The sequence below is a fragment of the Pezoporus wallicus genome, unplaced genomic scaffold, assembly GCF_028554395.1.
Source record: "Pezoporus wallicus isolate ANWC-B61680 ecotype Strahan unplaced genomic scaffold, APGP_CSIRO_Pwel_v1 contig_5485, whole genome shotgun sequence".
In the NCBI taxonomy this organism is placed as follows: Eukaryota; Metazoa; Chordata; class Aves; order Psittaciformes; family Psittacidae; genus Pezoporus; species Pezoporus wallicus.
In genome coordinates, this window is record NW_026641550.1 from 2,499,862 (window position 1) to 2,510,921 (window position 11,060).

At 43.1% G+C, this 11,060-nt stretch overlaps 1 protein-coding gene across 1 annotated transcript; it reads right to left on the bottom strand.

Moving 5' to 3' along the window:
* Window positions 1-2,335: 2,335 nt before the first annotated feature.
* Window positions 2,336-10,196, bottom strand: ALDH5A1 (aldehyde dehydrogenase 5 family member A1). The gene is made up of 10 exons (XM_057424357.1): window positions 9,894-10,196; window positions 9,575-9,658; window positions 8,334-8,504; window positions 7,940-8,056; window positions 7,378-7,521; window positions 6,358-6,501; window positions 5,343-5,501; window positions 4,636-4,805; window positions 3,837-3,895; window positions 2,336-3,684 (listed from the first exon to the last, which is right to left on the bottom strand). Exons 1-10 carry the CDS (start codon window positions 10,194-10,196, stop codon window positions 3,479-3,481), a joined length of 1,557 nt encoding a protein of 518 aa, XP_057280340.1. The 3' UTR covers window positions 2,336-3,478.
* Window positions 10,197-11,060: the final 864 nt, after the last annotated feature.

Genomic DNA, 11,060 nt, shown 5'->3' on the forward strand with positions numbered 1-11,060 from the left:
GCCCAATCCTTCCAAAAGCAGTAGGGCTAGAACAAAGGGCATAACCAGTTATGGTTATGACTCTGCCAGTTACAGTGAGACAGTAACTTCAATGCCAAGTGAAAGGATGGAGCTTCTTTTGCTTACAGGATTGACCAACTCCCAACATATGTCTGACTGATTTAGAAAAGTAAAAACTATTTTACTCTGTGAAAACCATTTAAACTGCTGTTTATGTTGTGAGTTAATCATGAAAGCATAAAAGATGTCTAGAAACACCGTGTCTGGGAAATGGATAGGCTGCAAGAACAGTAGCCTGTTAAAACATCTCCTTGATCTTGGTGACAAGAGGTAACAGTGCAAGCTGCCAGCTACTGCAAACAAAATTAAGTACTAGATGTTGACATACTTCTTGGTGAGACTTACTGTCTATCTTCACTGGTATTGGGTTAGTGTTATTAGCATCAAAAGCCTCCTTCACTGGCACTTTGACAGCTTAGCATACAAACAGACAAGAATTAGCCAGAGTGACATGCCAAAAAAAGTTTATGCACCAGCTGGAGATTTTTGCCTATTTAAGTTAAAAATCTTAGTATCTAGTAGAACAGGTAAATATAGCTTCTTAAAAAGTTTTATTACACAAAGAGGATTGGGGGTCAAACAACAGCTGTTTAAAGGGTAACACAGGAAAATAAAATGGAAACTAAGTGAGGTTAGAAACCAGATGGTTTCTGAGGCTTCAGAACCATATTAACCAAATGGAAATAAAACGGCTTCCAAAAAGCTATTTTAAATATTAAGAAATGAAATAATTATGGAAGTAATTGCATCCTGAAGGCAGGGATAGGAACTCTGATCCACAAAGCCTTTATCTTGTGGTAAAATGTGTGATTTGGCATAAAAAACTAGCATACAAAATGACTGATGGCATATTAGTATGTTGAAGTAGTGCCATCTATTTGATTTAGATTCAAGGGACTGTAATAAAGGTAACAAAATCTTACACCTCAACCCAAACCATTCTGTGAACATGTGGATGCAAAGAGGTGTCTTTTTCCAGTGCTGAAGCTGGCAGAACAAAGAAATCTGCAAATCTGAGAAACTGAACTTAATGTGGCTGCTGTCAGTTTGTCAGTTCAGCATTGAATAAGGTAATAAACCACACAATCCAGTACTTTCGCTGAAGTTATTTATTAACAGAAAATATTTTTCCATCACATACCCAGAAATTGCTAAACTATCACAAGTGTAATCAACATAACTGAAGTGTGAGAGTTCAAGTATATGTTTTGTTGAAGAATCACAGCTTTTGTTATGAAGACAAGTTTATTCTGTGCTTAACTGATGTAGACCTTGCTGACAGATGGATACTATGCTAGAATACAACCACAATCCAATCCAGCCAAAGGTATTTTTGAAGTTTATTACATACCTTATCTTTAATTCTGGTTTGTGCTTGTTATCAGGCATAGTAAAAGTATTATTTGCTAGGAGAAAAAGTAAACATTTACTCATTAACAGTGCTATTCTCTGAAAAGACATCAAGTTTATAAATGTACCAATGCATCAGACTGGTAACTTTGCAGTGAAGAGAGCAGTGGACTAAAGAATGTATCCTCCAACTGCACTGTCCTAAAAAGCAGACGCACATTCAAGACTGCACTGTCATAGAGCAATCAATGAAATAACTTTAATTTTTATCTTACACTGCCGTTCACAGGCAGACATATTTTAAGTCTGTATAATTCACTATCTTAAATGTGCTTTTTTGGTGCACTGGAAATTACCAGAAGGGCAGTTAAGTGTCCTTTAACCACCCTTCAGTTGGCACGATGCACAAACACTACTGACAGACAATGTGCTCCAGACCCACCGGGTCTCAAGCGTTACACAAATATAACCATAAAAATACTTAGAAATAATCAGTAGCAGTCAATGCCACCTTATGTGCGCTTTAAAAAAAAACCCTGTGAAACTCAGTCGTGGCTTGTCTTCCTCCCTCCCTTGTGTTCCTGGTACCTCTTTGCCTGATTGGATAAAATAACCCATTCCATAAGGTACATTCATTAATGTATAGAAAGAAGAGCTCTGCTGCCTTCTTTCATTTATTTTTAATAATTAACGGATTAACCCCATGAAATAAATTTAACCAACACAGGAAACAAAATTTATTCCCTGTAGCTTCTGTAGTGCTGATTTATTTGCCAAATTAACACTGCTCATTTTTCAAGTGCTTCTTTTGACTTCCATGAAAAATTAAGTTTAAACAGCATTGTTTGTTTCATATTAAGGAAGCTTTACATCATCTTTTGAAGATGACAAGTGGTAAGGTGATGCATAGAAATCTCTCCTCTAATCACTTCTATTTAAATCTTTATTAGGGCACAAGTTAGCCAAGTTTAAAGGTTTTTAAGCCTTCCTCCCTAATGGACATTCACCTGTGTAACCACACATCCAATTCAAGGCACAGAGTCCATAGGAACAGAATCATTTATGTGCTCATGTTCTTTGGAGGTGGTGAGTAATGTTCCTTTAGATACTGAGGAACACTTACATCAGTGATACTACTTCTACCCAAGGATAGTCGCATTCTTTTCATGGAAGGGAGTTTACCTGTATCATCATGTCACCACTTGTGCTTCCTTCACACAGCCCTTATAGTGTCACAATTATGTAAGTTATTCCTGCAAGTAAGCACCCCATCTTCCTCCTGCTGTGCACAAAGCCAGCAGCTCCTTGTCCTTCCTGGACTGTCCTGTTCTCAGGGCTGCTGGGGTTCACAAACGTCAAACAAGTTATATTTGATCCCAGGTGTGTGCAAACTGTTAGGCACAAATTACAGCTCTTTGCTCAAAAGCCCAAAGCTGAACAGCTGTCAGCTTTGCAACTAGCATTAACATGCACTGAAAAAGCTGTCTGTTCACCTGTGTGGATGCCTAGCTGGAGCTAAAAGCAATTCCTCACCTTACATAAGCATCAGATTCTCTCACAATTAAAAAACCCAAACAAAAGGCACACCTGTCTCTAAAAGCAGGTCATATAACCACGTTAGAAAAGACAAGTATGTACACAAAATTCTGAAGGGAGACTGTCCTCCACAAAGCCTCCAACATCATCACTGAAACATCAGAGGCAGTAGAAAATGGTGGTCTAGTTTCCCCTTGCCATAGGTTTTGATCTGTTTTCATTATGCACAAGTCTCCTGAGTCTTCCCAGTCACACAGGGGTAATCAAAGAATAATGTATCTGCATTCTTCCCTACTCCTTGCTGAAAATTATAGACACTGTAATCACATTACTGAAAACCAATGTATAAATAAAGAACATGTGAAAACATATGGCAGCACAGAATACTGTAAATATCTCTACGCATACGGAACAGGGTTGCTTAGTTTCAAGGAAGGTAGAAGTTGCATTCATATATGTATCTGGTTCAAGAAGCTTATTGAAACTACAGCACTCTTTTCCAAACTGTTGGGATTGTGCTTTTTGAAGATTTTTATAAGCTTCCAATGCAGACATACTTTATTTCTAAGTATTCATCAATGCCATATTTTGAGCCTTCTCGCCCTAAACCAGACTGTTTTACCCCACCAAAAGGACTCTCCACTGATGAGATTATGCCTTCGTTAACACCAACCATTCCAACTTCCAGCTGTTCTGCAACCCTCCAGATCTGAGCTGGATCCTGGGAGTAGAAATATCCTGCCACACAGAGATACAGGAATGAAAATGAAAACCAGGAAGAACAGTTGGAGAAGACTCTGAAAAAGAGACTTCTTAACATTTAGAAGCATCATTCAGTAACACTAAAGTTCATAAAGCAACAGGCACACACTTATCTGACAGAGGCATACCTGCTAAACCCACATTAGCTGCGTTTGCTATGGCAATAGCTTCTTCTTCAGTATCAAATCTGTCAATATAAAGAGACAAAAACCACAAATGAGGTCTGCAGTTCATCTACCATCTTGCTGACACCCAAGCAGCAGCCTTATCAAATACAAGGTCAAGGTACAGGATTTTTCCTAAAGTGTATTTTAAACATCTGATTTCATTTTCACTTTGAAGCAGGGGTTTCTACCACCTCTCTTCATTTAAACTGCAGGTAAGTAGGGCTGCTTTTATCTGCGCTAGATACTAATAGGTAAAACATTTACTTCACAGAGGGCAGCCCACCAACCACACAAGCACTCTTTAACTATCAGAGAGAACCATATGTTCTTCCATCACATCCAATTACTCTGGATGTAGGCAGGAAAGGTTTTAGGAGAGAAAGAGAGCTCCAGGTGATCCTGCATCAGAAAGAATTTAGGACTAGCAAATCACATGACAATCTGCAAAGTCCTGCCTCCTACTTCCTACCACAAATCATGAAGTTGATGGTGTTGCTGTACATACCTTTGTTTACTGCTAATACAATTTAAAAGTAAATAATTCTCAAAAACTTGCTAAAGAGATGCTAAAATTGGATCAAGAGTGAGAAACAAACGAACTACACATCCAAAGTAAGTTTCCATATGTGTGCCCCAGTCTTATTACAAGACTTGTGTGACTGTACAAAAATACCTGTTGGTAAACTGTCATTCAAACCTTATTTATTTAAGATTTCATATTTTAATTGCTACTTTTAACCTGGAAAATTAATAATCTTACTTGATAACTGGTGCTAAAGGGCCAAATGTCTCCTCTTGGGTGCAAAGCATTTTTGTTGTAACATTACTAAGTAATGTTGGCTCAAAGAAATTCTTCCCCAAGCTGTGCCGTTTCCCTCCAGTCACAATAGATGCTCCTTGAGAAACTGCATCATTAATGTGTCTCTCTACCTGAGTATGCAAAACAGAAATCTCAAAGTCAGCATCTGGGAATGAACAACAGTATATTTTCCACTGAAGAAATAATACTCTCTAGTATTAAAGATTTTGAGAAGTTTATGCTTTGCAGAAGACCGTTTGCAGTATTATTCAAAATTTCACCTGAATTTTTATTTCTCTGAGTCTGACATAATTTCTGAGGGATAAATTATGAGCATGATCCTAGTTTCATGGATATTAAAGATTCAGCTTTTCACATTCACACTCTCACATTGTATACAATTTCAGTAAAAGTTCTTGAGAACAGCTAGGAAGTAATCAGGACGAATTAGTTTCTTCTAAAGGAGGAATCTTTTTTTCCCTTAACAGAAATAAGGGAGCGATACGTTAAGTGGCCACATCTGTTTTGTCTACAGGTATATGCTCTCTTTTGGCTCACTGCAAATACATTCTAACAAAACAAGCATGAAAAAAGTGAAATATAAATCTCAAGTTACTTTACAGATCATAGAAAGGAAATTCAGATGTGAAAAATTAAATAATTTATACCTTCTCCACTGCTTTTTCATTAATTAATGGCCCTTGGGTAGTATTTTCATCAAATCCACTTCCAACGTGTAGTTCTCTCTCTATGGCTTTAGCAAACTTTTCCACAAATTTGTCATGGATTCCCTTCTGCACCAGGAAACGGTTTGTGCAAACACAGGTCTGAAAGCAAACATGAGAAGGAAGAACAAACAGTAGTTTATATTGTATTTAATCTATCAATTAATTAATTCTGGCCTTCAAGCCACATCTTCAGGTTACTACAGTGGTCCGTCCTCTACCTCTTCTCCGTCATCCTAAACTGCTACTCAGCTTTGCAATTTCTTTCATCACCCCTCCCACTTTAGGAATACAACTTCAACAAGCTGTCAGCAAGTGTAAGTCACTTGAGATTTTGTGAGTTCTGCTCATGGATGAAACAAGTTCCCGAATCTGCAAGATTCTTCAAGTCTGCAAGACTCTAATTAGCAGTGCTGGACTGAGCAGCAGAACCTCAAATCACAGTTGGTGGGGTGGGGTCTTTTTTTCTAACTCCTTCACTAATCAAGTTTTCTTTCTTCATGGAATTTGTTTCTAAGTGTTTTCAGTGGCCTATTAATTTGTGCTACCACTCTGCTCTGACTGCATCCTGTTTTGGTTGCTACAGTCTCAAAAGTAACAACCACTTGATCCTTCTATACAGCAGCAGAGGTGTCTTTCATGTTAGATCTTATCCAGTCTGTGTTTGATCACAATTAATTAATTGTGGTCTAATTAATTTATTGCCAACAACAAAATGCTGACAAAATGCCTTATCACTTTTCACACTCTTGTAAGAGGTTCTAGAGATCTTCCTTCTTAGTGACAAAACTGACTGTCAGGCTTGCTGATAACTGGCTTGAGTGCTCAAAGCCATGTGCGACTCTTCATTGTGAAGCGTTCTATGCTTTCCCTTTACATAAAATAGCTTATTTGCAGCTTAAACTGTTAAGTACAACTCTTCACTTCCCATAGACAAGGGCAAAAAGATTAGTCTTACCTGCCCTGAGTTTCTATATTTGGAAGCAAGGGCTCCTGCAACAGCACGGTCTACACTGGCGCTGTCAAACACTATGAAGGGAGCATGTCCTCCAAGCTCCATGGAAACTCGCTTCACCGTGCCAGCTGCATGTTTCAGCAGTATCTGTAGGCAACAGAGGAGACACAGAAATCTGTACCTCTACCAGATGTGAACTGTGGAATCAAGAGATGAAAAGCAGTGAAAAACTAACTCTGGCAGGGAATTAATCTCCATCTTCTCTGTAATGCTAGACCATCTGTTTTTTTCTATGACAAAAACAAGGACTAATTGCCTTCATTAAAATCTTCAGAGATTGAATTCTGGCCAGGAAATACTGGAGAGAAGGATTTTCATCAACTTTAGTTCAAGTCAGCCTTTTGTACAGAAGTATTGTCACTGTTGTTTTCTCATTCTTTTCTTTTTGGGTAACAAAAATCTTGACTACTCTTACAAAATTCTTCCAAGATCTGACAGAACTTAGTGTTAAGATTTGCCTCGATACCAGACTTTTTCATTCTGCGTACAGCCATCCCATACAATCCCACCATTTTATAGCCACACTCTACAGTTGTAAAGCTTATGTCATTAGAGATGGTGGTTATTGCTTTTTGACTAATGTTGACAGGCGAGATTCAAGGGCCTCACTTCTCTAATACTTCCTCTCAACTGCAGAAGTTGTTCCTGAACAATACCTTTGAAACTCTATTTCAGTGTTCTTATTAGTATGTTGTCACCCTATGATATGAAACAATAGCATCTTGTACAGAATTGTTTATAATTTAATAAAGACAGTTATCCAGACCTTGCACACAGGCATCCTTCTGTGAAGTACTGATACTGAAGTAAATAGGCAGTATCTCAAGTACACAATTATTTGGACAATCTGTATACAACAGCCAGAAAAGAAGGCATCTCTGTATAAAGACACACACTTCCCCCCCAACCTTCCCAGCACAACCACCATAATATTCTTCAAGGATATTCTGTGCACTTATGTACCTTTCCTGTTGCTGTAGAGCCGGTAAAAGATATTTTGGCTACCAATGGATCAGTGCACAGGATTTCCCCTACAGCTGGTGTCTGTTGTCTGGAACAAGGAACAACATTATACACTCCTGCTGGAATTCCAGCTTGGTTTGCAAGCTGCAACAAAAGAAATATAGAATTTGCATTATCAGTGCATTTTGCACAAGAAATAGTCACTAATGTTTACCATTTCAAGCAAACCAGTCTGTAAGTCAATGAAAACTGTAAGTCCACAGCACAACAAGTAACAGATGCCACAGTGTCAAGAAAGCAGCCTCACTCCAGTTTAAGCTGGCTGTCAGAGTAACCAAAGATAGAAAGATGTTTTTCTTTGCTAAATGGCCAGGCCTTCTTTGAGCCTCTAGACCGTATTAGAGCAACTTTAAAAGATTCTTACTAAACTATATCTCTGGATCAAGCCAGCTTGCCCTTTCTTCATGTATGAAGCTGGCCAGAGGTATCTTCAAAGCCCGTCTTGACTCTCCATTTACAGCTTCAGTCCACTGCTAAGGTAAAGCTCAGCATAAAAGCTCACCTCCCCAAGAGCTAGTGCTGATAACGGTGTGTCCTCTGCAGGTTTCACTACTACTGTACAACCAGCTGCCAGAGCTGCGCCAACCTTCCGGGTAATCATAGCGCTGGGGAAATTCCACTAGAATGAGAGAAAAAAGTACAATCAAACTTGGGAAAATTTTGCCTCTGTTTTTGCAGAAATAGCTAACCTTTTCTATAATCCAGCAGATGTGCATTGTCCTAAGTGAACATTACAGAGAAGTACTGCCAATCCAGGAAGAAGCAAGTACAGGGCAGAAATGAAACCTAACAGGATTGTTTGCGAGGGCTGGAAGAGCCATCAGTCAGGCCACAGCCCCATTCTGTGGGCTGCGCTTAAAACCTTCCCATGATTTCAAAACGCCAGCTATGCTTACTGGGGTTATGATGGCTGCCACTCCTACAGGCTGCTTCAGCACCAGGATTCTTCTGTCTTTTGCAGACGCTGGAACGATATCACCATAAACCCGGCGAGCTTCCTCTGCAAACCACTCCAGAAATGAGGCAGAATACAGGATTTCACCCTGTGCTTCCTTCAGAGGCTTCCCCTTTGATTAGATCAAAGAAACACTGTAAGCAGCTGACTGAAGTAATACAAACAAATTCAAGTCAACTGAATCTGAAATCAGTTTCTGTTCTTTTTCAGAGTACTTTATAATCCCCTATCATGTACACTGCAATCTCCAAAAAGGACTATATGATTGCAGCAGCAGTAATTGTGTGGCTTCAATACAGCCATTGTAGAGATAACATTTTGTATGCTGTGCCTGGATTCTGCACCAGCTACCAAGGAAAAAACTGACTGCTACGGCTGAACCCAGCACACCTGCCCAAGACAGGGAGGTAGAATAGCAAATGTTGCATGTCTTTTATTACAAGCTTAGCAGTTAGCTGCTACTATCAATCCTAGGAAGATGAAGATCATGGCACAACAATTACAGGTTTATGCCAGGGATATTTGTTTTAGGGAGTATTACTTTGGACTACCTCCAGGTCTGATCCTGTGGACTGAATGCCCGTTTGCAGCTGGGACACCACAGAGGAGCTGCCCAAGTATCTCCCACCAGGGTTTTACCCAAAAGTCTACCAATTGGTGAGCTCCCAGACTGCTCTGCTCTGCAATGCAAACCAAACCACACCGAGTGAATTAAATTTGAAGACTTGCTTTAATAATACTGCAATTTTTCAAAGTCAAGGAAACTGAAAAAGCACAACCATTTCTGCCATGAACACCATGGTTTAGGTTGATGTATGCTTTTTTATACCATGAAGCAAAACATGGGGCTGATTCCTGCTGGATTGTTAGGTACTATTGTCATCGAAATAAGAGACTGTGTGTCAGAAACGTCTGAAACAGTATCCATTGACCTAACCGAGTGATGTGAATGCACACAATGTGTCTGATAGGCTCAACTTGGTCACCTTAGGGTGGCTAACCGATGAAATACATACAGGGTGTTTTGACGTCTGCCTGTTTTGTTTTACTTCAGTGTTAGCATCAGTTTACTTTATTTCAGTGCCGGCACCCCTGTGTTACGTTTCCAGGGAGGCTGAACGCGAGCACGGCGCAGCGCCCACGGCCGGTCAGAGGGGCAGCCGGCCCTGCTGCCCTACTCACGTTCTCGGCCGTGATGATCCTCGCCAGCTCGTCCTTGTTCTCTATCATCAGCTCGTACCATCTGCGGAGGCGCACGCTCCTCTCCTGCGGAGACAGAAGGCTGCCGTGGCTGCCGCCCGCAGGGACGAGCTTCTCCGAGGGGGAAGCGAAGCCCCGGGCAACCCCTGGGACAGACCCACAGACAGCCGGAGAACGGGTGGCCCCCGCTGCCCCGGACTTCCCACCGCGGCCGCCTCCCGCCCCGGGCGGCGCTGGGAGCCGCGCTCTGCACGGAGCCCCCTCGCTGCCCCGGCGCACGCCATGTTCCGCGGCCGCTCACCTTGGCGGGGAGGCGGCCCCAGGCGGCGCCGGCATCGTGCGCGGCCCGCACGGCCTCCCGCGCCTCGGCCGCCCCGCAGTCGGCCACTCGGCCCAACTCCTCACCGCTGGCCGGGTCCTGCACGGGGAAAACAGTGGGCGCCTCCACCCATCGGCCGCCCACCAGGCCGCCCCAGCGCACCAGCGAGGCGGGCAGCGCCCAGCTGTTGCGCCGCCGAGCTACCGCCAGGCCTGGGGGCCGCGGGGGCAGGGAGAGGAGGAGGCGGCGGGTGGCGGCAGCCCGCCGTTGCAGTAGGCTCGCCATGGCCGCGCACCGGCGACAGGCGGCGGGCCCCGGGCCCAGCCCGCCCTCTCCGCCCCGGAGGAGGAGCTGCGGAGGAGCCGAGCCAGATGCGGCAGCTCGGCGGGGTGCAGCTGCAGGCGGAGTAGGAGGAGAGGGTGGCGTTTGGTCTGGTGTTGGGAGTGGTGGGGGCATGGCAGTTGGGAGTTTCTGCTTCCTGGAGCCCGCTTACTCTTAACCCCATCGAGACCCTATCCAGACGGAGAGGGGGAATAGTGCTTGATGGCTTAAACGTAGGCGCACCGGCCTGCAGGAGGCTGTGGTCGTAGTGGGCCAGTGGCCCTCGTCTCCGTCGGGCGGGTCCCATGGTGGCATTGGTCAGTCTGGCACGAAGGCTGTATGACGGCCCTGCCCGGTGCCACCATGTTGCTGGAGACCGGTGGGGCTGTGCCACATGTGCCAGCCGTGCCCTGGCATGGTGATAGGGTCAGGTCTGCGGGGGCGCGGAGCTGCAGCACACCCAGCCTTTGCAGTCACATAAAAGTTAATGGCAATGCCTGTGGCAGGAGTGCTGCCATGATTTCCATCATCAGCTGGGGTTTCTGTCTGGATATGACCCAAGCGTATGTGTGCAATGTGCTGTCAGCTCACCAAACTTAGGACTTTGTGTTGCCTACAACTTGGGAGCTAGTGTGTTTCTACTAATGCTCCTTTGGCAATTGGCTTTTAAGTTTTCGTGAAATCTGACACGCTTGTCACACTTGTTGTAAGGCAAGTGCACCATGAACTGGTCAAAGTGGGAGGATGCTCTTTGCCGTGCTTTGAATGTTAACAGAAACCTCACTTCTCATGTGCAGTGACGGCAGTTACGCTGCCCAAATTCCACAG